General features: G+C 41.0%; 2 protein-coding genes across 4 annotated transcripts; one reads left to right on the forward strand and one right to left on the reverse strand.

Annotated features, from left to right (window-relative positions):
* Positions 1–602: 602 nt before the first annotated feature.
* mmp23ba (matrix metallopeptidase 23ba) lies at positions 603–11,136 on the reverse strand. 2 transcript variants are annotated; one of them, XM_078254474.1, is made up of 8 exons: positions 10,698–11,129; positions 5,896–6,032; positions 4,896–5,035; positions 4,247–4,414; positions 3,940–4,104; positions 2,957–3,067; positions 1,818–1,944; positions 603–953 (listed from the first exon to the last, which is right to left on the reverse strand). In XM_078254474.1, the coding sequence occupies exons 1-8, from the start codon at positions 10,833–10,835 to the stop codon at positions 779–781; spliced, it is 1,161 nt and encodes a 386-aa protein (XP_078110600.1). In that variant the 5' UTR covers positions 10,836–11,129; the 3' UTR covers positions 603–778. The 2 variants fall into 2 exon arrangements, with proteins under 2 accessions (XP_078110600.1, XP_078110601.1); XM_078254475.1 differs by having other exon boundaries at positions 799–953; positions 1,828–1,944; positions 10,698–11,136.
* A 1,460-nt stretch (positions 11,137–12,596) lies between these two features.
* Positions 12,597–17,318, forward strand: ubiad1 (UbiA prenyltransferase domain containing 1). Of its 2 annotated transcripts, XM_078254477.1 has the most exons (4): positions 12,597–12,774; positions 13,148–13,220; positions 13,970–14,589; positions 16,357–17,318. In XM_078254477.1, exons 3-4 carry the CDS (start codon positions 14,028–14,030, stop codon positions 16,842–16,844), a joined length of 1,050 nt encoding a protein of 349 aa, XP_078110603.1. In that variant the 5' UTR covers positions 12,597–12,774; positions 13,148–13,220; positions 13,970–14,027; the 3' UTR covers positions 16,845–17,318. The 2 variants fall into 2 exon arrangements, with proteins under 2 accessions (XP_078110603.1, XP_078110602.1); XM_078254476.1 differs by lacking the exon at positions 13,148–13,220.
* Positions 17,319–23,958: the final 6,640 nt, after the last annotated feature.

Raw genomic sequence — 23,958 nt, forward strand, 5'->3', positions numbered from 1 at the left:
TGACTGCTCGGTCTCTGGGGGCAGACGGCTGGCTTCACTGTGAGCCTAGTAAAGTAAGCTAGACGTCTGAGGTGTTCCATATGTGGTTTAAGGTCCAAATAGTTCCAAAGGCTGTAGACAACATTGCTTATTCTGGCTGTAGTAGTTTAGTTTGGTCAGTGCGTAACTTATTCAAATGGCATTCATCTAAGCAAGGGCTTCTGAAAAGTTTTTAGGCCCCCTAAACCAAAACACATTAGGGACATGGATGTTTTTTTGGATGACACTTTTTCTCAGGGACATATAGTGGAATATTTTGTGTTTATTGTATGAGAAGATACTGCCATGCGTTGTCCAGCTTAGCTAATATCTTTTGAATTTAACTACAGTAGTATCTAATTAGTTCCCATTTTGCTGGGAGCACCCCAAGAACCCCAGGGTGGCCTTGGACCACCACTGCTTTAGCAAGAGCTTTGAAGAAATCCAGGCTTGATGAACCCAGAGTAGACCGTATTGTCCCAAACAGCTGACTGAGGCTGCAAGAATCTTTTATCACCAAATATAATGGAAACCACAATGTCTGTCATGAACATCTTTTCACAGATGGTGTTTTCACTAGAATACTATTTGTCACTGAACATTTATTATTTGCACCTATTAAAACGCATTTACACAGTTACAGTCAACGATAGACAGTTGTTTGCGGAAGAAAAAGGAAAGACGAAATATGTGCCCATGGTGAATGAGGTGTCCTTGTGAGCGTATGCGTAAATGTGTCCCGTTGATTGTGCAGAAGCCTTCAGAAGCGCACACGCACTCTCCATGAGTAGTTTGTGAGAACTTTGTCTTTTTTCTTCACAATGCAGGTGTACGTGCCTTCGTTGATGGCGTTGGCCACTATAGTAATGTGGTCATCTTTCAGGGAGATGTAGTTGGGGTGAGAGAACTCCAGCAGCTCGCCGTCCTTGTACCAGCTGAAACAGGAGTCAGACGTTAGACGGCTCTCAGTGAAATCATCAGTGGTGGACGAAGTATTCAGATCCTGTACTTACTAATACCACACTGTAAACAATACTCTGTTTCAAGTGAAAGTCCTGCATTGAAAATAATATATTACTCAAGTATCATCAGAAAACTGTACTAAAAGTATTAAAAGTACTCAATGCAGAAAAGTCCTCACATTTTAGAAACTGGAAACAATCAAAACAGCTCTGTCAATCAACTAGGTGTTTCTTTGGCTAATCATTTCAGCTTTACTTGTAGGCATAAAGATTGGGTAACACTTTACTTGAAGGTATCTACATAAGAGTGACATGACACTGTCATGAACACATGACACAGTCAGGACACTGTCATGACACATGAACCCTAACTCTAACCCTAACTTGTTAACTTGACAAAAACCGAATGACAATGACAGAAGTGTTATGTCATAAACGTTTATGACATGTTCATGACAGTGTCATGTCACTCTTATGTAGATACCTTTAAGTAAACAACCAAATAACCAAATATTATTGGGTACTTTAATTTATAATAACTATAACTACATGTGTTTGGTGTGCAAAAATCTTAATTTGTAAAGTAACTAGTACCTAAAGCTGTCAGCTTAATGTAGTGGAGTAAAACGTACAATATTTCCCTCTGAAATGTAGTGGAGTAGAAGTAGAAAGTGGCATGAAAAAAAAAAAAGACTTAAGTAAAGTACAAGTACCTCAAATTTGTACTTATGTACAGTAGTTGAGTAAATGTGCTTTGTTACATTTCACCACTGGAAATCGTGCGGTCGCATCACTGCGGTTGGGTGGACTGATAACAGATTACAGAGAGAAACTCACTATACTTTGCCTTTCTTCGATGCTATTTTCTTCCCACAACGAAAAGTGAGCTTCTTGCCCTCGACGACCAGCTTGTGCTTGGTCCTCGGGGGTGTCGCGGTGGGAGCCACAGTGGGAAAAGGAAATTCTGAAGAGGATTGGAGAGAAACACTTAAGCTGATGCTCCAAAATAAGACACACCAAAGTTAAGAGCCTAAATGATCCTGACCAATCATCTGAGAGCAATGAAGAAGAAAAAAAAAAAAGAAGATTATGCTACACTTCAGTGTACTTCATCGTCTGGAGACTTTCCCTGAAACTCTGATTACCGTCAAACTTTTTGATACAAACCTTATCACGTCAGACACTTAATGCGCTTTTCACAACCCCTGACCTGCCGGCGCCGCGGATGTCTTATCAATATAATCTCTCCCATCTGCTTTCTGACAAACACAACAGGCCGCCTTGTGATCAACTCGAGAGCCTGCTTAAAAAACAGTCGCTCTCGTTAATGCCGCAAAAATCCAAATTGACCTTGTGTGTCTCTAACCCTCAAGCCGCAGTCTGAAATTCCAGCGGTTTGGAATCACTTAGGAATTTTCCACAGCCGTACAACGTCTCCCAATCAACAATGAGGAACAGATTACTGCGAGCCAGGAATCGTATCCTCTTGCCTCTCTCCACACTGTCCCTTGTTGCTGACAAAAATCTCAGAAAGCCACAATCTAAGGGCTGAGATGGTTAAGTGGAGCCATTTCCTGTTGTGCAACAGGAGACCTGAGCACCAGTGCGTCCGACAGTAAACCTCAAGTGGCTTAGGCTGTCATATTGCTCATGTGTTATCAATATTTGGTGTGGAGACAGCAATGAATGGGTACCTGCTCTGCTCTGTCAGTGTTCTGGGCTAAAACACACATTTCCTCCCTTGGGATGCTGGTACTCTCCAGAACTAAACACAAACTCCTCCAGTGGCAAGTGTAATCTCCCTTCAAATCAGATTCTTTAAAACCCCCATCGCTGCTCTGCATGGCTGGACCCTGTTGGCTCCCGTTGCTCCATTGGCAAACAGTTCACAGCAGCTTCTTGCGCTGCTCAATTGAGAGAAAACTTCTTTTTTTTCTCCCCTGGACTGCTGCTGCTGCTTTGCTGCTGCGTCTTACCGTAACAGAAATCACAGCTGGAGGGGCAGTGCTTCTGCATCAGTTTACGCTTGCTGTCACAATAGCCTTTCCGAGCCCAGGCCGGACAGATAAATAACCGGTCCAAACATCCTGGAGGAGAGAGGGAGAAGGAGGAGGAGGAGGAGGATCAGACAAGTCAGCAGCAAAGGAATTTGGATCTCCGATCTACTTTTTGTTCCAATGAAAATGACTCACCATAATACACGCTAATGATGACTCATGAGTAATTTATACAACATTCATTAATACCACGTTCAGTGTCGTCAAAGACAAACGCTATAGTCTACTTTCTGGTTGATTGTGGCCAAAAATGGATTAAAGGTTTTTGTACAGCTGGTTCTTCACAAGTGCATCTAGACACAATTCTTCTAACGCTGGGATCGGACCACACAATATGTTGGCCTTTGGAGATGGTCACAGTGTGACTTGCCGTCTTTCATGACTTCCATGTGCAGGTGATCGGGAAGATGGTGCCAGGGACTGACTTTCCTGTTCCACCTGACAGCACCAACAACATCATTCCTCTTCCGCTTTGGCATGTAAAGCACTTAACGCCAACGTCATGGAAATCGCAGAAGTTGCCAAATTGCTGTGAGGTTCATCACATGCTGCGCCAGTTGGCTTCCACTATTACAGACAACTCTTTTGATTCCTGACATCCCACATCTGTCAGGGTGGGCCATCAGACCTATTATGTAGTCTGATCCCAGAAGGAGAACTGGATTTGCTGTTTAGGTCTTAAGGATGTTTTCCATTTTATTCAAGAGGCTTCAGTAGTTCCCCTGGGATGAATTGCAAAATGTCTTCAAAACCAAATAAGTCAATTTTACTTCCTACTACTAGACATCCTGTGTCCTGGATGACTGACAATGTTGTCAGATGTATTATCAATTGTCGAAGCCCTAAAGGAGAGCTTTCCCATTAATGTTCTGGTAGAAAAGTAAGAAGGATTGTGAACATACCGTAGAGACGGTGCAAACCCCACACCTCATCCTGTGTGATCAGCTTGCGCCCCGTCAGAGTTGCATTCAGGTGCATTATAGCTTTCGGGTCCAAGGAGTGCATGAGTCCCAGGACGTGGCCAATTTCATGAGTTGCCACATGGACAAGATCCGTCAGCCAAACCCCTGCAACAAAGGTACTGTTGATTATTTTCTCTTTCAGTTGCCGTGCACCCCGCAAGCTGTCCAGCACAGCGTCTGCTGCATCCATCACCTTATGGGTTAAATATTAGCAGTTTTAACAAACATAAAGGATAAAGACCCATGCCTTTCTTCCAGCTAAAGCGCATGTTTCCCAGAATCCAGTATTCATGGTCGTCGAAGTGAATCTCGCCAGTTGGCGGGAAGAAAGCATGAGCCAATTCTCCTGTGATGCCGTCGAAACAATGGTGCAAGTAGGACTGCAGACAGTCCGTGTGGTTGATGGGGTAGAAGCCTGCCAAGACAGAGAGAGAGAGAGACATACCGAGGAGCCAAGGAGGGAAACCCTCACTCCATTATTTCACTCTGTGTAGACAACAGCGGAGGGGGGGTGATGAATTACAAAACACAGAGCTCTTTCTTCAGCCTTCACCCCACAGGATGACAACCATTCCTCTCACTGTCACTGAGAATATATGCAGGAGCCTGGAGTTTACACCCACAGGGACAGATGTAGACTGCTTTACCATAGGCTGACACATGCATGGAAGTTGTTAAGCATTTCTTTTTCTTTTTTCATTTAGAATTATGAATCATGCTGAATATAAGCTTGGTAATATAGTCGCGGTAGTGTGATTTAATACGTTTGGAGGCGAAGACATTTCTGCGATGACAGCACGGAGAGAAAAAAACAGTGACGACAAAGCAGAAGTCTGGAGCTCGGGAGCAAAGGAACATCTGTCGGGGATTGATGCAGCCACATGCAGAGTACTCACCGATCTTAATGGCTGCTTCTTGGTCAGCTGGCACCTCTCTGAAGCTGAAAGGTGAGACGTCGCTCCACATGCCAAAAGCCTTGGCGATGCCTCGACGCGTGTCACTGGCATTTATCAAGTTTGTAGGGTAGGAGAGCAACCTGCTCAGAAACAACAGCATTATGTGGTTATTATTGGCCTCTACACACATTCTTCCACAGCAGAGGAATCTGCCAAAACACAATGGCTACTGTTCAGACAGAATTCCCACAAGTACTGCAAACAGCTCCATTACTTGATATTCTCTTATATCTCGACTAGGGTTGGACTGATATGGATACTTTTAATACGAATCAGATAGTGATCAGTCGGTATCATCCACTGTCAATATGGAAGAGATGAAGATGTTGTTTTACTAACTCAGGAACGACTGAAATTTGGCTAATATTTTGGTCCACTGTCCACTAAAGTTTGTTCACCAAAACCCAGTGATTACACCTCTTTGGTTAAATCCAATCTATTTATAAAGGACTTAATGGGATCATCTTTGCACAGTTCCAGAGAGAACATTGGATCTTCTCCAAACAGTTAGTGCAGCACAATCCAATTTTTTGTAACCAATCAATTGCAGTGTGGGTGCAAGAGTCCACCATATACTACTTTATTTTCCCCTATGACAAATGCAAGCAGAGAGTTCTGTAAGTGACTGTTGTTGGCCCTACAACCTTAAATGGACATTTTGACTGACGTGAGATGAAAAGATATTGACAAGCTCTTCAAATTGGGGTAAAAAATTCCATTAAGGTGCTGCTAACCCACACCAACAGTCTGATTTCATTTGATAATGCCTACTTTAACTGAAGAAATATCTGTTTTCCTGCCAAAACCAGTTTCATTACTCATTGCCAAAACCAGTCTACGTCACTATGCTGTTTTTCAGCTATTTTGGTTTTTTTTCTTCCATTTTCTACAACTGTACTTTGCTGTTGTGTTGACTAGAGGAAGAATTGCAAATTAATACTTGTATGTTAGCTTGAACTTGTCCCATTTGAGCTGCTCCGGGGTGAGGGTGTAGCGCTTGTTCCTGGAGAGGTGAAGCACATGTGACCGGGCCTCTTTGCGGATCCCAATGAGCAACACAGTGGTGTAAGCTTCTTCCTTGGACAAAGAAAAACCATTAATTAATCACCTCACACTCAAGTGAAGGAACATCTGAAGCTGTTATTGGGATCAACATTCCATCAATAAGATACATTCTTTTTAGTTGAATGTATATTACAAGCCACAGAAAGGGTTTGACTTTTGAAGCTGCAGGCATTGAACTCCATTTGTAATCTTGACAGTTACAACTGCACTCAGTTGCTGCAATTTCAGTGCTTTGCATCTGTATGTTACATACTAGATTTTCATGCTAGGGCATTCCATCTTATGGAAACAGGAAGTGGTCAGCAGTAAAAGTGCTTTCCAAACATAAAGTATGAGCCTTTTCACAGATAGGTTGTGTTTGATGTCCCTTTGGATGGGGATGGGTAACTCCAAATCATCACACCTGGATTCTACGATATTTTTATTGCTTTGAAAGGCCGGCTATGGGTGTTTTGCATTTTAGTGCTTTCATAAATATTCTTTGACTGAAGTTAAGTTGTGGTTTTCCTTGGCTGCGATATTCCATAATAGTGATCGCACCAGTTGATAGTCTATAACTTTTTATGGAGATGGGTTTAAGTAATAAATCCACTTTCCAACACTTGGAAGTCAATTCTGACCCAAGGAGCCCATTCTGTGCTTGACAGCAGGAAGGCTTCTTGTCATGACTGATACATTTAAGAAGGATTGCAGAAAATGTGCATTAAAGTGCCCATATTATGAAAAAAACACTTTTTCTGGGATTTGGGGTGTTCTTTTGTGTCTCTGGTGCTTCCACACGCATACAAACTTTGAAAAAAATCCATCCATGCTGTTTTGAGTGAGATACAGTTTCTGAATGTGTCCTGCCTTCAGCCTCTGGGTGAGCTGTTCAAAATCGGCAAAACGGCAAAACGAGCTGGCTAGCCGCAACCGTTAGCTCGTAGCTTTAGTCCTTAGTATGCTAACGCTAATGCGAACGCTGGCATGCTACCTCGTTCTCAATAGCAAAACATTCCATACACAAGTTTACCATAATCTACAAAAGAACTACTTACATGTGCTCATTTAGAAGTCTCCCAGCTAATCCTGCCTTGTAACTGACCGAAGTTGGAGAAACAGCCTTTCTTTTACTGTCTATGGAGCTAGCTAGCTGACATGATCTACATCTGAGCTACTGCATGTGAGAGTGCAATCAAAGATAGTACAGAAGAAGAAGAAGAAAAAAGAGGTCTCACTCTGTAGCTAAAACAGAGACCAGGTGAAAAGAGGATCTGCAGCAGTGAGCGAGAGCTGTGCAGTACAACAAAAATATGGTGTTTTTTGAAAATTAAACCATGTAAACCTATTCTGGTACAACCTTAAAATACAATTATGAACCTGAAAATGAGCATAATATGGGCGCTTTAAAACTGAAAAACTTCTGAAGCTACATACGACCGCCCATGTACCTTAAATCTTGATTTCTTTACAAAGGGCAAGTTACATGTTTTAACCTTATACGTGCTTAGAGACTGACAAGTGTAAACACTGTAAATCAAGTCTAAGATGTGAAGAGAGCCTGCCAACAACACACAGGTAGCAGTGAGAAGTGTAAAGGCCTTAATATACTTCAAACTAAGTTATTGTCCGATTGTCTAACAGCGTTGAAAAATGTCCTTTCGGAATCTGAAGTTCTTTCAAAGAAGACAATCCAACAAACACTCCCTTTATACACAGCATTTGGCCAGGTGTGTGGAGGTGTGAAAGTGATTTAATGGAGAAAAACTACACTACCCACAATCCTAAGCGTAACAGCAACGTCTCTGATTGGTCCAACTCGCTGTTACCATAGAAACGTTTACCGTACCCGCTAAACCGCGAACGGCTAGAGCGAGCTTCTACCATTGAAGTCTATGATAGTTTCTGTACACAGTCTTGTACCTTTGCCTTTTTTGCCGTTTTCAAAATGTTTTTTTGCGCCGAATCAAATGTTTTATGCTCACTATTAACCTCGTAACTGGTTGGCTTGGTTCCAGACTTAAAACTCTTTATATAAGCAATTTTCGAAACGTCAATGAAACAACTGATTGGGGAAAAACGCTTCTGGAGACAGAGCCAAAAAAAAGTGGGCGGTCACTGTTGAGCTCTATTCAGTAATGATGCTCATTAACTATGCCCTTGTAGCCGAGCTGCACCAATCACATTGGTGTATCTGATATAGGCGGACCAGAGGCAAGCTAAACAGATGACGACAGCGCTGCGACGTCAAAGTCATTAGTAAACATTGCAAGATGGCTACGAATGAACACCAGTTGTTTGAAACGGCTTTGGCCGCTACAGTGAAGGAGTTAGACTTGGCTTTTTATCTAAAAGAGGAACAGAAGACGGCGCTCAAATCGTTCCTTTGCAAGAAGAACATTTTTGCTGTTTTGCCAACAGGATACGGCAAGAGTTTAATCTACCAGTTAGCTCCGCTGGTAGCTAAGCGTATGGGTACGCTTTGGATACGTCACCCCTTGTATTGTTGTGATTGGTCGTAGTGTTACCCAGTTGCGTGCAGTGGGATTTTCAAATGCATGCTTGGTGCCGCCCCTCGAGTTGGGCCATTTTCATTACTCATTGCCAGACCCTTCATCTGGATTTCCAGGCTACAAAATTATACTCATTTTGCTGACTTTTTTGTTTTTTAAATCTTTTTTTTTTTTTTTCATGAATTTGATCATTTCCCTTTTTAAGAACACAAAAATGAATTCAAATTAGTCACTCGGTCACAATCGGTAGACCTATGCAACATATGCTCCAGTGCATGTTTTCTTACTGGGAAAAAGTACTGAAGATGGAGAGCAAACATCAAAGACACTCCCTTCACTATGTATTCTACACCCTATCCTCTGGTTCCTGTTCCTGCTTCGCCCAGTCAAGACAAATAGATGCAGTACTTCCTTCATTTCCTACCAAAATAGTGAAACAGGGGCAGGCAGTCTGGCAGACTGTCCCAGACTGCTGTTGAACTGACTGGCCTTTTTTTTGCTCGGATGTTAAATGTAATATTTCTGTATTGTATTATACATACTGGTCTCTTTTTGTATACAACAGTTGCTTTCTGGCCTCAGCTAACACACTGGAGTCTGTGATTTATGAGGTGTTTAACGTAGTAAGGCCAGCGCAGTTCTTTTGGTGTTGTGTCTTGTTATATTCACTGCAAATGTACGCTCACACTTTTGGCACAAATAGAGATGAACCATAAACCATGAGGGCTGAACAAACGCGCTAGACTAAACCTTGAAGCCAGTGGTGGAGCGCTGACTCTGAGGACAAAACATCTGAGGACGAATCCCAGAAGATCCTGGGGCTAGTCTGGAAGAGTTTAACTTCAGTCCCAGAGAGACTGTTAAAATGGATTATGATTTATATCCTTATTACATATTATTTACGCATTATACAAAGGCTATTTTCTGTATATAATTCAACAAAGTCAAATATTCTGAACATTGAAAGTTGATTGTCAACGTTTATAGAAAACATTGTTGCTTGTTAATACTTTGTGTTTTTATACATATTTTGATACATCTCTAGATTTTGAATCATGCAAATAGTGCATTATTTTCAGTATACATAAAAGAAAACAATGCTCTTTGACTGCATTGTGACCTAACTTTATTCACTAACTGATCAATTTAGGCTCCGATGTGTCTTTTACTTATGCTGTAATTCATTCTGCTAGCCAAGAAGCTTATCTAAGGCAGTTATGTAATTCTCAACAGCAGTGTTCTTGATTGACACATATTGAGTTTGTGGCAAAGGAAATGACATAAAGCTATCCCTGAGCTCTGTATCACAGTGGGTGGGTGGCAGTATGGAGGAACACATTTATCCAATTCACTGTACATGTCATCCATTCCATTGCCTAATCTAATTATGGCATTCATCAAACTTCTGCACCTTATGTATATTGCCATGGCTAAGCTATAATCGAGTGACTTTATGTGATGTAGCCTACAACGTTTTAAGAAACCGGAGACATGACTGAAATTGCATGGACAGTTTCTTATGCAGAACTTCAGCATGATAACAGTGAAGGAAAATTGTGTGAGGGATGCTTAGGCTACTTTGAAAAATCGTTGACTCTGTTAATTCTAGTTCTGACCTCGTCCTGAAACCTGTCGTTCTGAGGACCATACTTCACTAAAAAATGTTGGCTTTTAATTTTATTTAACTCACTGTCAAATATATACGACTTGTACAACACATGATAAGACAGGTTAATTCTCTTATGTACTTTTGGTGAATTCGGGGTATAAAGGATCCACCATGTATCACTTTATTTCAATATAATTTAAACTTCCACAGTTGGGTTCACAACTAGCCTACAACTATTAGTGCAAGTGAATAGGATTTGTAGCCTATAATTTACTTTAAAAAGTTAGTTACTGTTTGACATAATTAATTGCAATATATGCTGAACTGAAAACTGGCTTTTAATAGACTCATTAAAAATATGTCAAGCCTTAGCATTCCTAGTAGGCTATGTAGCTTCACAGAAACGTAGGGTAAATGTTAAGTCGCAGATATTTGAATGGAGTTTGGTGTTGTGTCTTTTGAAACGATAAAGGAAACAACTTACTTATATAACTTAATAATTACAAACCAGACAATACATTGGAGTTTACAGTTGCAGTCACAGTTCTTACATATTATGAAGTGGTCACAGCATACCTCTAACCTCCAGGAGGGAAAAGCTGTGGTTTGTTGCATCCCTGCGAACAGAAGACTGAGCAGCGCGGCAGCCAGCAGAGGAGCGAAGCCCCAGTCGCCCCAGCGTAAACTTCTTCTGGGAGTCTGACAGCACACCATGGCTGCGATATCACACCTCCAGGAAAAAAATAATAATCAAATAATCCCTCAGCGAACACTACACAGGTTTACCATATGCCCGTGAACCCTACTTCATGGCCATTGCCCGTTTCGGCAGTGTGCTACTACGTGGGTAGCTGCTGGTGCTGTGTGCGGCAGCGCAGTTAAACCTGCGGACCATACGGACCGGGTAGTGAAAGCAGTGCAGACTGCATCAGCTCTGCTCTCTTCCGCACAGTACGCCTGCCAGAAAACTGGGCTCATATTACGGTAGATGGGGCAGGGGGGGTCAATGTCGAGACGATCTTATGAAAACCAAACTGCTGAAAACCGCTCTGTCCATCAAACCACTTGTTGCAACCACTGGAGCTCCGTTAAAGCAGAATGAGTTGTCCTATTTTGAATATGACTTTCTGAGGTTAATTTAATGCTGCTGGGCTGGAAAAAAAAAAGTAGTTTAGTTTTCTCCCTATCCCAATGTGGTAGGCCATGCTCAGACAGTTTCAGGGCAGTTTGTAGTAGCCTACTGCCAAATTGTAGAAGGGACTCTATGCTGCATGTAGCCTACTTTTTCACACAAGACACCTCACCCCTTGTGCAAGCCATTGCCTTTTACAATAGCCTACATGGCGCGTTCTGGCACATGTAGTAAAGTGTAGGCTACATGGGCCGCAACTGCTGAATGTCGAACATAGCTTACTGGTTGGGTGGAAAATGTGCTATAGGCTATGTGATTTTGAGCAACATTGAATAGTAGCTAAACTGAATAAAATGTGTTATTTCTGGGTAGTCAAAGTAAAGTTCAGTTTGGGAACTCCCAGGGATGTTCCATGAGTTTAATTTCATTAAAATGCCCCCATACAGAATTAAAAAATATATATATATATATATCACAGTTTATTCAGTTTTCTTCCCCCACCTTCATACTAAACCAATAGGCCTAGTGTTTAATGCAACATGTAATGTACCTGCATGCAGGAATGTTGCAGTTGCACTTTAACCATGTCATCAGCACCATTTGTTGAAAGAGAAAAGAAACTGCTGTTCTACTTCTCATTCCACTAAAAGCCCATATGGACCACTCTGTATCAACTACTCTGAATAGCTTCATTCGTTGGTAGAGGCTGTGTTATGGTTCAGCTTTAGTTATATAAACGTGGGCCTGACTTGGGCTGCCATTCATACTGTTACAAGTTTCTGTTCATAAAATGGTTCTATAGATACACTTTAGCCTATACTTACCTCTCTCTAAATTTCCTCTCCTGTGATTTCGTCTTTGTTTTGTTTTTTTCTAAGGCACTCAGGATTTTATCATAATTTGTTATTGTCTTCACAGAGAGCTTGGGTGGGTGGAAACAATGCCATGGCCTACTTATGAAGATATGAACTATGATTTATGTATACCAAAACCTTTTTTCATTTTCGAATTTCATGGAAATATTGGCAATTTAAGGCAATAAGGCAAATTCCACATAAGTGTACTTATTGTGGCAATAAAACCTTTTCTGATTTTCTGATGATAAGAAGATTTTAATAATTAAAAAATTAGCTTCTGTAAAAAAATACTGCAAGCCTTGTTCTTTAAAACATGCGGAGAAACAATTCTTATTAATCAAGGTTTAGTTTTTAACGTCTCGATATAAACTGAATATTTTTGTATTATTTTCGTGCTGTGGTTGTGACAAATTGCCTGTAGGAACAAAAAGCTAGGCGGAACCATTGTATTAGAAGATGTTTCTTCGACCTCTGTGCAAAGTTGCACTTTTGGCGGAGGAAATGGCGCCCGTCAGATGCCGAACAGTTAGTTGCCAACTAGTACTTTCGAGGTTGACACGTTAGATATGTAATTGTCTCTCACTGTACCAGACTAAACGGGCACAGAAATATGTTTTTAAGTGGAGATAAACCAAGTTTGTATCGGATGTTGAAGACATAACAGGTAAATTCTGCTGTCAGACATTTGTCCCTGCACAGAGACGTTAGCTCGGTGGCTAACCAGTTATCTTTAATCCCATAATCTCAGTAGTTAGCCTGAGGTTTTTGGCCCCTCCCGGGTATGGTGCCCTTATCTAGCTAGGTGGCAAGTGTGTTGGTTTCTCCCGATAGCAGTGTATCCAGCATTTGAGTGTGGGTAGTATTTCATGAAATGCCACGTGTATTGGCAAGCTAAACAATTGGCAACTGTTTTTACATCTTCGAAAACACCCACTTTTACTTTCAAGTCAAGTGGCTGGAATCACCGTTACTGTAACGTTATGTCATAGTCAGTTTATTACATTGCTGGCAACTATAATAGACTATTCCCCCTCTAGCCAGTGGGCCTGCCGTGACCTGATCTGCTGCGGCAACAATAGTTGTCATGCAATTAATATTCATACTTGAAAAGTAAGTGTACTTTGTGAAATAATGTGAACAACTATGTCTGCAAGTCCCAGAGAAATCTTATATTGTCTGATTATGTAAAAAAAATAATTATCAAATACCTTTAGGAAAATATAAGATTCGGTGATCTGAGTATTTCTGAAAGGAAGGCAACATTTGTAGTGTGGCATTTCTTTTTAATATTAAATATTAATGCTAGCCAGGTATCTGTGAACATGGTTATTGATGCTGCTATGATACCAGTCTGTATTAATGCCAAAACAATACTTTCATCGCTAGTTATTGTGTGGGAAAAAACATGTAACGTTAATCCTATTTTTATTTTAAAAACGATGCCAATCTTTAATGCATCTGTGGTCACTAATGATACCTTAAATACAGCCCTCCGTGTCCTGTTTTAGATGGAAATATCTATTTTTAAGAACAAGTTAACACACAAATAACTGATGCCAACATACGATGTTGGACACTTTTCCATATACAATGCTACAGCACATTTCATTGGCCCTCAAAGTATTGAAATCTGTTACTCAGCCCTATGGCTTGCTCTTGGGGGAATTACTAGAATTGTTGGGGCTTTGTAAACTATAGAGTATGGTCTAGACCTACTGTATCTGTAAAGTGTCTCGAGATAACTCCTGTTATGATTTGATACTATAAATCAAATTGAATATTGTTTTATAGGAGAACTGGTACAATATCTATCAAGCCTGTTGCTTGTCTTGTAATTTTGTTTGTTCTTACTGCTACAGGAGCACCAGACTCTGACATTTGGGAACGTTGCTGGTACTGTAGACCCTTTGCAGAGGAATGGCCAAAGAGCAGAAACAAAGCATGGCACAAACATTTGTACTGGCTGGATCAAATGGTCACAATAGTCAACAATGGCAGACTGGTCTGAGTAACTTGGTCAATCATCCTCCAGGCACTAACCACATGTCGAGGATGGCCCGTGTTGCTTCGCATGTGAGGCAGAAGTGTGCGGCCTATGTGCTAGCACTGAGACCGTGGAGCTTCAGTGCCTCGCTCACACCAGTAGCCCTTGGCAGCGCTTTGGCGTACAAACTGGAGGGCTCTGTGGACTTGGTCATTCTGATGGTGTGTGCAGTGACCGTCCTTGTAGTCCATGGGGCAGGCAACCTTGTAAACACCTACTATGACTTCTCCAAAGGGATTGACCACAAGAAGAGTGACGATAGGACTCTTGTGGATGAAATCTTGGCACCGCAGGATGTTGTTATGTTTGGAGCATTGTTATATTCCTTGGGGTGCTTGTGTGCCACTCTGCTCTATTTTTTGTCTACCCTTAGACTGGAGCACCTAGCCCTTATTTACTTCGGGGGACTGTCCAGCTCTTTTTTATACACAGGAGGTGAGTGAAATATTAACTTGGATTGCTGGCTCACTTCATCATCTGCCACCCCACCCAAAACATGCACGCACGCACATTTTAAAATCCGGTGGATACCGCAGAGGGTGGGGGGTGGGTGAGGGTTGGTGTTCTTGTTCAGTTGTGTTTGTCTGTTCTATATGTTCAAAAATATTAAAAAAAATACAATGAAAAAAATGTATCTTAAAAAAAACAAAACAATTTGATTGATTTCTGAGGACTGGTTAACTGCTCCTCAGATCTCTGCAGGGTAAATCCAGACAGCTAGCTAGACTCTCTGTCCAATCTGAGTTTTCTGTTGCATGACTAAAACAACCTTTGAACACACGTTCCACCAAAACAAGTTCCTCCCCAAGGCTATTTTGCAGTGGCTCCGTGCGGTGCTTAGCGTCGCCCATGACGATTGTGATTGGTTTAAGGAAATGCCACTAAACCGGAGCACGTTTTTTTCTTCCATTCCGGAATGCTGTGTGGACTAGCCAGACCCTCCTCATCACTGTGGAGGTTGGTCTTGCAAAGCGAGACTAGTGTTTGTATAATAGTAACTTGCGTATGATACCAGGAAAGTGGTTACTCTGTCATGTGTTTTTACTAAAGGGCAGAAAAACAAACACCGATAAGTACATCTGGTATTGGAAGTAACGTTTACTCGCTGCAGTTGAATGGTCAGTTCACCCGAAACATAAAAATCTCACTTATTTAGCTACTCAAATAGTTAAGGTGTCAGCATTGTTGTGTGTTGTCAGCTTTAACGGTTCCCCCTTCCCTTTAACCACCGACCCTACTAACTGAGCTACAGTCACCTGTATGTCGGGTGTACTGGACCTTTTGAGGCAGTCGGTGTATTTTACAAACATGACACTGATGTGTTACATTTCTTCGTGAAGTGAAGTGCATTTCTGAATGACATCTTGCAGCTTGTTTTAACGAGAGGAAGCTCTTTTCTGTTGCAGCCTCTCAGTTTGCGATTCAGGCCAATATTGTTTTGCTGTTTTTAACCTAACAATGTTTTCCCTTTAATGTAGATTAAAACAAAAAAAAAAAAAAAATCATTATAGGGGATCTCACCGATACACATAAAGGTCTGCTGTACTTGTCGTGGTTGATAGGGCTGCACAATTAATCGCAATTGTATCGAAATCACAACATGGACTAGTGCAATATCCAAATCGCAGGGGGGCCCAATATTTGTTAATGGCAAAATATGTGTCAAACTATTCTGAATGAAATATTGTGGTGCTGCAGAGATGTCCCGGCCTACAAATCATATCCTACAGACTAAAGAAAAGAATCTTTGTTTGTTAGGGATCCTCGCAAAAATCCCACTACAATCATTTTAATTTCTTTCAGTGTTAATTTTCAATGAAAATGAGAATAATGATACAAAAACGATCATTCCCTCCAATATCGTGAATCGCATAGCAATCGCAATATCAGTCAAAAATAATCGTAATTAGATATTTTCCTCATATCGTGCAGCCCTAGTGGTTAATGCTGCTCATCTGGTGAAAACGGTGGCATTCTCTGGCTCTGGAGAAGGGTTCTCTCAGCTGTGAGGCTCAGTATAACACAAGTTTTAATTTGTAACCAAACACTACAATTGACTGCCCTGATTTGCACCTATGGAACAAGAGAGTATGAAACCGTGAACAGATACTATACCTCTGTACTTTCAGAATTTGATGGCACTTTGTGGACAACCAGTGATCAAAAGGTTAAATGTGGCTTCTATTTACTTTTTTCCCCCAGGCATCGGCCTCAAGTACGTGGCCCTGGGAGACGTGGTAATCCTCATCACCTTTGGCCCACTGGCGGTCATGTTTTCCCACGCGGTGCAGGTTGGCTATCTGTCAGTGCTGCCGCTGGTGTACGCCATCCCACTGGCCCTCAACACAGAAGCCATCCTCCACAGCAACAACACTAGAGACATGGACTCTGACAAGCAGGCGGGCATCGTCACCCTGGCCATCCTCATAGGCCCCACGCTGTCCTACGTTCTCTACAACCTCCTGCTTTTCGTCCCCTACGTGCTCTTCTGCATCCTCGCTACCCGTTACACCATCAGCATGGCGCTGCCTCTGCTCACGCTGCCCATGGCCTTTCCCCTGGAGAAGCAGTTCCGCAGCCAATGCTACGCCAAGATCCCCCAGAAGACGGCCAAGCTCAACCTCCTCATGGGACTTTTCTACGTGTTTGGGATAATTCTGGCACCTCCTGGCAGCTTGCCGTCACTGTGATTAATTAGCTTTGATATTTCAAATTTTTGTTGTTTTAATACAGACTAGTTTATGTACCTATTTGAATTTGTACAAAGCTATCTGAGGGCTTTCACTGGCTTTAATTTATTGTCATATTTATGTTGAACGGAGATTTAGTTTAGGTCCTCCTCTGTGACCAGGTTTAATCAGATGTATTATTTCAGTATTACGCCTGCTGTAATGTGTTGGTAAAAATAACAAGTGTTGGTGTCATTTTGTATAGGCAGCAACATTTTCATCATGTAAGGACAAACAATACCCACAGTTGCCATATTTGTTGTTCTCCAAGATGCAAACAACATGATACCTAAAAAAACATCAATAAACCATTATTCTCAAAATTGTACTCTGTGCACGGTTCATGCTGTTAACTTGTTCATTGAGATTTTTATTCTTTGGAGAGCCAAATAGTATTTCATTGGATTGTAATAAAACTCACTGATGCTAATGTCCCATGTGTTCGTTTTGGAGTTCACTTTTCTTGCAGCCTAAACAAATATGATGATACAATATAACATGCAAAGTCAGCAATTTGATGTTAAATATTAGTTTAATGGCAAATGAATGAACAGTGTTCAAATAATTTGATTTACACGGTAAAAAAAAAATAAATCCAAACATTGATAGAGGCTTCATTTGAGATGAAACAGTGCATACAGTGATAAAGCAGCACCTTTATGTGTGTACAAATGTGGCAGTTAACTGGCTGTCAGATGGGTATTTTAATTGCAAAATGGAAAATAATATTTTTTGTTGGACCAGAAATGTAGGCCCTAGGTGTGAACGACCACACATATTCCTTTACACAGACATTTCCCTTGTGTTGGTAGAGAGAGATACAAAGTTGGGGCAACATGTCACCTTTATACTTATTTCAATCAAAGTTGTACTGTATTGTTTCATTCAAACAAATGCTACTAACAAAACATACAAAAACGAGTGGTGATGGTGCAATATGATACATGCCTTTGGTGTGGGAGACCTGGGTTCGATTCCCACTGCGATACATCAACCAATGTGTCCCTGAGCAAGACACTTCACCCCTATTTACTCCAGAGGCGTGCGACTTCTGACATATATAGCAATTGTAAGTCGCTTTGGATAAAAGCGTCAGCTAAATGACATGTAATGTAATGTAACAAACATAACTCAGTAATGGAATAGAGTCAATATAGATTAGTAGCCCATAATGCAGGAGGATATCACTTTTTTTTTTACAGTCTGCATTCAAAAAGTTCCCATTTACATGAAACTCTGGATATGTGTAGTATGGTATTTGTCAGCAGGTGGCAGTATTGGACAACCATTAAGCCAACATGCACAGAAACCTTTACAGGCTCTGTGTTATTCCTATGGGGTCAGAACCACTTGTTCAACTGGTAGGTCTAATTATTTGTACATGATGTGTCTTCAAATGATTATATACAAATGTAATAATTGTATTAGGCTATATACCCTAACTGTAGCACAAATTTTCCTTAGACCATTTTCATTTGTTCTTAAACTGCTGTTTACTGTCCTGTAACATACAGTATGTTGTTGTTTGTCATCCTGTGCTATCTCTCAGAAACTCCCTAAAACATAAACATCTTCTGAAGAACGTTATTTTGAAAAAAAAAATAGCATAGAAAGCACAGAATCCCTATCATTATCAGACATTACAGTATGTATTTTGATGTAACATTTGTATTACTTTGCATGCAATCTGTGCGGCGTGTAGTATTCATTGTCCTTTATTCATTCACTGCTTTTGGAAAAAGCATTTTCCCATTAGTTACGGTGTTTGAGTACATTTAGACTCAAATACTTTAATATAGTGTTTCAATGAGAAGCTCACCCCAAGCGTAATTTTAATAATTACTTGTTTCTCGCCGCATCTATGTGGGTTGTCTGTGAGTGCTCAAGTTTCCACCCACAACCCTGAATTGGAACATATAAATTGCCACTCCCATGTTGTAAATATTGTAAAAAGTTCATTTAAATTCTAATAAACAAGTTTACATCGGCCTTTGTCCGTGTTTCAGAATATAGATTTAATATTAATATGATCATACCGTGAAATTAAATGGGCGATTTGGCTGATATGAATTACAGTCATTTAGATTTAGAACCCTGTGACTCCTTGCAGGCATTAATGTTATACTTTTAGTGAGTTAATTTAACACGATGAGACATGAGAGAGAGGACACATATCAGGTCTGAGGCCCCATGGCCAGCATGGCCCGACAAAGACTTAATTACAAGTGATGATTTGGGAAATTGTGACGATGTGATTTCTTTGTGCTGTTTTTATATATACACTTTCCCTAAAAAGGCAACTCTTCTGAACAAATTACAGGGTTTTTTAATTTTTTTAATTTCAATTTATGTCAAATGATTTGTGTAGATTGTTGTTTTGCACATTTGCACATTGCAAAGTTAAAACGTATACTTTACTATATTCCTATAGAGTTACAAGTTATTCTATTCCTATTAAGTCCAGTCTGTTAAGCAATTGCTTTGGGGGGTAATGTGCAGTGGTTATTGTCTTTCAGAACTGCACGTCGCTGAGTATGCTGCCGAATGAGAAGGGAAACCATACAGATAAAATTATATCTGTACAGTCACTGAAAATGCATCATTATGCAACAACATTCTATTCAATTTAATAATAATAAAAATGCAGCAAAGCATAAGCACGTCTACCTGAGAAGATGTTTTTTTCTGCGGCTGGTTACTTGAAATCAAACGTTGTTGAATTCAGGATTGTTGTGTTTATAACGAGGATCACGTGAAGGCAACATTAGTAGTGACGCAATGCATGGGCGTGTTGTGGTTGTCATGGCTGTGTGCTGGAAAACCTTCCAATATAGTAAATACTTATTGTCCTAAAAGAAAAAGCCATGTCAGTGTTGGTGGCGGACTGCGACATGGGATTATATTTGACCTCAGAGTAAACATTCTTGACCCGGTAAGTAGCTATACACCATGAAATAAGTATACCAATAAAGGATGGCCCAACATGAGTTAGCTAGCTAGCGTCAACGTTAGTACGCATAACGTTAACGTGAATCCCACCGTCCTTGAGTTCAATTCACAATATTGCCAAATTATTGTTACCCTGAGTGTCGTTATATGTTATAGGATATTGCTGGCTATTGATACATTGCATGTGATTCACTAATCAGCGCTTTACTTTTGTGAAGATGCCCAGATAATGTGCCTGTCAAAGATATTCCTAGTCAAAATATCAGGTGGGACCAGCTTGACCTGATTCTTAGCGCTAACTATAGCTGTTAATTTTAGAAACACTTGAGCTAACGTTAACATTGTAAGAAGACATGTTGGTGGTTGTATGTTTGCCAATTGAACTGATGATTTTTGTCTAACAATTCGTCAAAAGTCTGTCCTATTTGTATCGTACAAATGCTCTTCATATAAACTAAAGTAATTAACGTTGAATTGGAAAAACAAGTTTGGTGGGAGTGGGACTATAGCCTAGACTGTATAAAAGAGGGTGTGACACTTTCTCCACATTAGAGAACGGGCAGTATCAGGGCTTTCACTTTTCTAGCTTTTGGCCAAGTTGTCAGTCTGTACTTTATGTACTTTGTGTTGGATGGTAGGAACAGTTATCACCTGAAGTACGGATATGTAAGAAGCACACTTGACTTAAACCTATTTAATCAATGATATGAGCACTGTTTGAGAAAAAAAATGCCTGTAGTTGTTTCTTGAGTCTACAACGTGCTGAACTGACATGTTAGGACTATGACATTATTAGGACCTGGAGCTAGACCTAGCCTAACCCTTTACACCTGTCATCTTTCTGGTCATTCTGGTAGTGATGCAGCACAGCCCAGCAGCAGCTGCCACACACTGGAGCTGCAACTGGACATAGTTGAGATTGCTTTTAGCCACGCTTACTTGGGAGCCATGTTTCAATCATCTGCTGTTTCTTTTTCTTGTTGTTCCTTCTTGGCTCCACAAATCTAAATCACAGTAATCAAGCTTGAAATGCTTGCTGGCTTATAACACAGACATGGCTAGTGGGTTAGACTGAACAGAGTGGATCAGTTGATTGCAGTTGAGAAGGAATGGGGAAAATATTGTTTGGAAATGATCAAGGTAAGAGTTTTAAACACTTAGGGATAACTTTTAGAAAGGGCCTACCACTATGTTCATCTCTCTGTTGGTAATTTAAAGGTACATTGTGCTAAACTAGCCTTTAGTTGTACAGGGCCTAGTTTTTGTCTGTTTGTATTTTAGTGCTTGGCCTCCGAATAGACCTTCTCCCATAAATTCTTGGAACGCATTTGTCTCCGCACGTTTCTTTTTAGCAGTTTAAGACTGAAAGTAGAAATAACCTTGATATAATAATATATAACAGACTCAGTGTTTATGGCATATTATTCGAGATATTCTTTTTTAAATAGAATTAATGGACACCATAACTATCAGTGCAAGTTAATAAGAGAAGTTAAGCTTGTATTGATCCCCAGAGGGGAAATTCGGCTGTTGCAGCAGCACAAGGACAAAAATAGGTACAGAAGCTAGCTTGTGCATTATAGCAACCTTTTGTTTGACTGAGAAATGCTAACTACTGTTTCCACATCACCTTTCAAACACACAGTGTATTTATTAAGAACATTATCTGACTAAAATTCTAAAGGAAAAAAGGCATTCCTTGTCGGCAGACTGGCATGATATTCCAATGTGGAGCTTGACAGTAGCTGTCACCACAATAGAGTGACAGTTTTCACAGTAACCAGTATGCTTTGCTGCAGGCCAACACCAGTTTCTTTTTGACTGAGGTTGCAGAAAGCAGAATTAATGCCAAATAGCATCTGGCTTTAAAATGTGACCATTTTGTGCTATTTAACTTTCCAGTGGAGTGCAATTCCTCTTTGGGAGGAACAACCTCTTTCAAGATCATCAATCTAAGGTAGCGAACCAGTGATATTGCTTCAATTGTACAATATGTAATCAGTAAACCCCCCCTATCCATTATATATCTACTTGATGACACTAAAGGGGCCAGTATTTTGTTGTTTAATTAAGGCATTTTTGGCAAAATTTAAATTTCAGCTTAAGCCTGCCTACTACCAGTGCAGCCAGCCTTTATACTGTTGGCCAGTGAGCTGTTGCACTGTGCTTTGTCTAAGTTGAGCAATATGATATGTTAAAGCATGAAACGATGCAAATGTGCTGATTAGCCTGAGCAGTAAGGATGGCTTGCTCAAGTAGTCCAGGCCCAAATGCACAAGAGTATTTCATTTGGATTTTGCAGAGTCCTAAACATGTTTGCTGTTCCATCTATTCTTTTGTAATTTACTCAAGGTTTTAAACAATGTTTGTTACCTGCCAGAATGATTGGTTGATCAGACACAGCTCGCAGCTATATATCCCAGCGTCCAAACTTCCTGGTCTGATGACTGCCATGTTCATGTGAGTGTGTCTCATTGTCTATTTAAAGAGGAGCTAAATGAATGAATGCTCCCTTTTTATATGATGCAGACCAACAAGTCTATTGCAGATAACAGCAGCTTTGTTGAAAAGAGGGGAGCGTGGTGTAATAAACTTTATTATTAGTCAGTGTCTCGACCGCTTCCTAAGCCCCCATTTATTCATTGGCTACTCATGTCCTGTCAATACCAGTTGTACATTCATGTGTGTGTGTGCCAGCATTAACAGAATGCCGTTTTGGCTGGTTCTTGGAACCATATTGTTGAGGTCTCCCACAGCTGTGGACATATTCAGTAAAGAGTATAGTTCAAGGCTAGGAAAGCATTGAGACACACACACACACACACACACACACACACACACACACACACACACACACACACACACACACACACACACACTCCCTCTATCCTGTGTGAGCCTGCAGGAGACTCTGGTTGCCACACGCCAGTTTGCGACTGAAAGTGACTATCATGGCAGGTGCCCATTCATCAAAATCTCCTCCAACCCCACCCCTTTTCTTTTCCCTGAGCACCCCCCCCCCTCTCCCCCCCCCCACACACACACACACAAAAAAATAACAACACCCAGACCCTCCCCCTGAAACATATAGCCCCTCCCCCTCCCCTCTGTTCTCTGCTTGTCTGCTCATTGGCAGTAGAACAAATGCTGTCCCCGTGCGCTATGAAAGAGAGGGCTGTACATCCTTATGTAGAGCTTGATGCGCATGTGTTTGTAAATATTGATTAGTAAACACAGTGTGTCGACTTCACATGCGTGTTACTGATGCTCACGTCCTTGGTGATGGGATATAGCATCAGAGTAGTCCTATGCGGAGCAAAGCCAATTGGCCTGTTTTTATGGGAGAGCAAGGGAACGACGACCTGAATGCAGTGCTCGTCGGGCAGCCGCTCTCCCTGGCTATCCTCTTCACTCTCCTCTCCTCCTCCTCCGCGGTTGTAATCCTTGCTGACACAACGCACAAAGGACTAAATGCTGGCTGCATCCTCCAGCAGCAGGGCTCTCTCCTCTTCCTCCTACAGCTCTGACCCATTACAGCCAGGCTGTTTGCCTGGACAGCAGGACGCTGTTTCCGTAAGACTGCTTGCAACTGTATATCACATCTCTGGAATACCGGCCTGGCTGCCATCCTCCTCCGCCCCCTGTATCCCCTCCTCCTCCCTGGCCGGTTTATTCAGGGTGTGCATCGGAACAGAGCTTTAGCCCTGAGGAGGCGTTTTTTTTAATCTCGCTGGAAGCCGGGTTTTTTTTTTCTTCACCATCTGATGTATTTATGTAGCAGGAGGTAGGAGCTGCTTCCTATCCTTCCCTATTTTTGTTGGTCTTTCTATTCACCCTACTGCACATCACTGTACCAACAGGTAAACCAGCTAAACGGGAGATGCTTCATTTATCAAATGATGCAGTTTCAGTCTTGACTATTTGGGTAATGCTAGCACGTCTTTTTTATAAGACATTGAAATCCATGCAATGATGCTGTTCTTATTTTAAGATGGAGCAGTGTATATTCTCATTTTGAATCTTTTTTAAATAAATAAGCATTTCAGAAATAAGATTAGCTGTACAGTGTCCTTCGTCTTAAATAGAATATGGCTGCTTTTATTTTCCTTTCACTGATGAGCTGAGT

Source organism: Sander vitreus, chromosome 7 (genome assembly GCF_031162955.1).
Source record: "Sander vitreus isolate 19-12246 chromosome 7, sanVit1, whole genome shotgun sequence".
NCBI classification, from domain to species: domain Eukaryota; kingdom Metazoa; phylum Chordata; class Actinopteri; order Perciformes; family Percidae; genus Sander; species Sander vitreus.

What these genes read in the sequence shown, in the direction of transcription:
- mmp23ba (XM_078254474.1), bottom strand. Translation starts at nt 10,835, where the DNA reads ATGGTGTGCTGTCAGACTCCCAGAAGAAGTTTACGCTGGGGCGACTGG. An exon ending in TTCCCTCCTGGAGGTTAGAG is followed by an intron (nt 6,033 to 10,697) that starts GTATGCTGTGAC and finishes TCTTTGTCCAAG; the next exon opens with GAAGAAGCTTACACCACTGT. An exon ending in AGAAGCAGCCATTAAGATCG is followed by an intron (nt 4,415 to 4,895) that starts GTGAGTACTCTG and finishes CTGTCTTGGCAG; the next exon opens with GCTTCTACCCCATCAACCAC.
- ubiad1 (XM_078254477.1), top strand. Translation starts at nt 14,028, where the DNA reads ATGGCCAAAGAGCAGAAACAAAGCATGGCACAAACATTTGTACTGGCT. An exon ending in CTCTTTTTTATACACAGGAG is followed by an intron (nt 14,590 to 16,356) that starts GTGAGTGAAATA and finishes TTTTTCCCCCAG; the next exon opens with GCATCGGCCTCAAGTACGTG.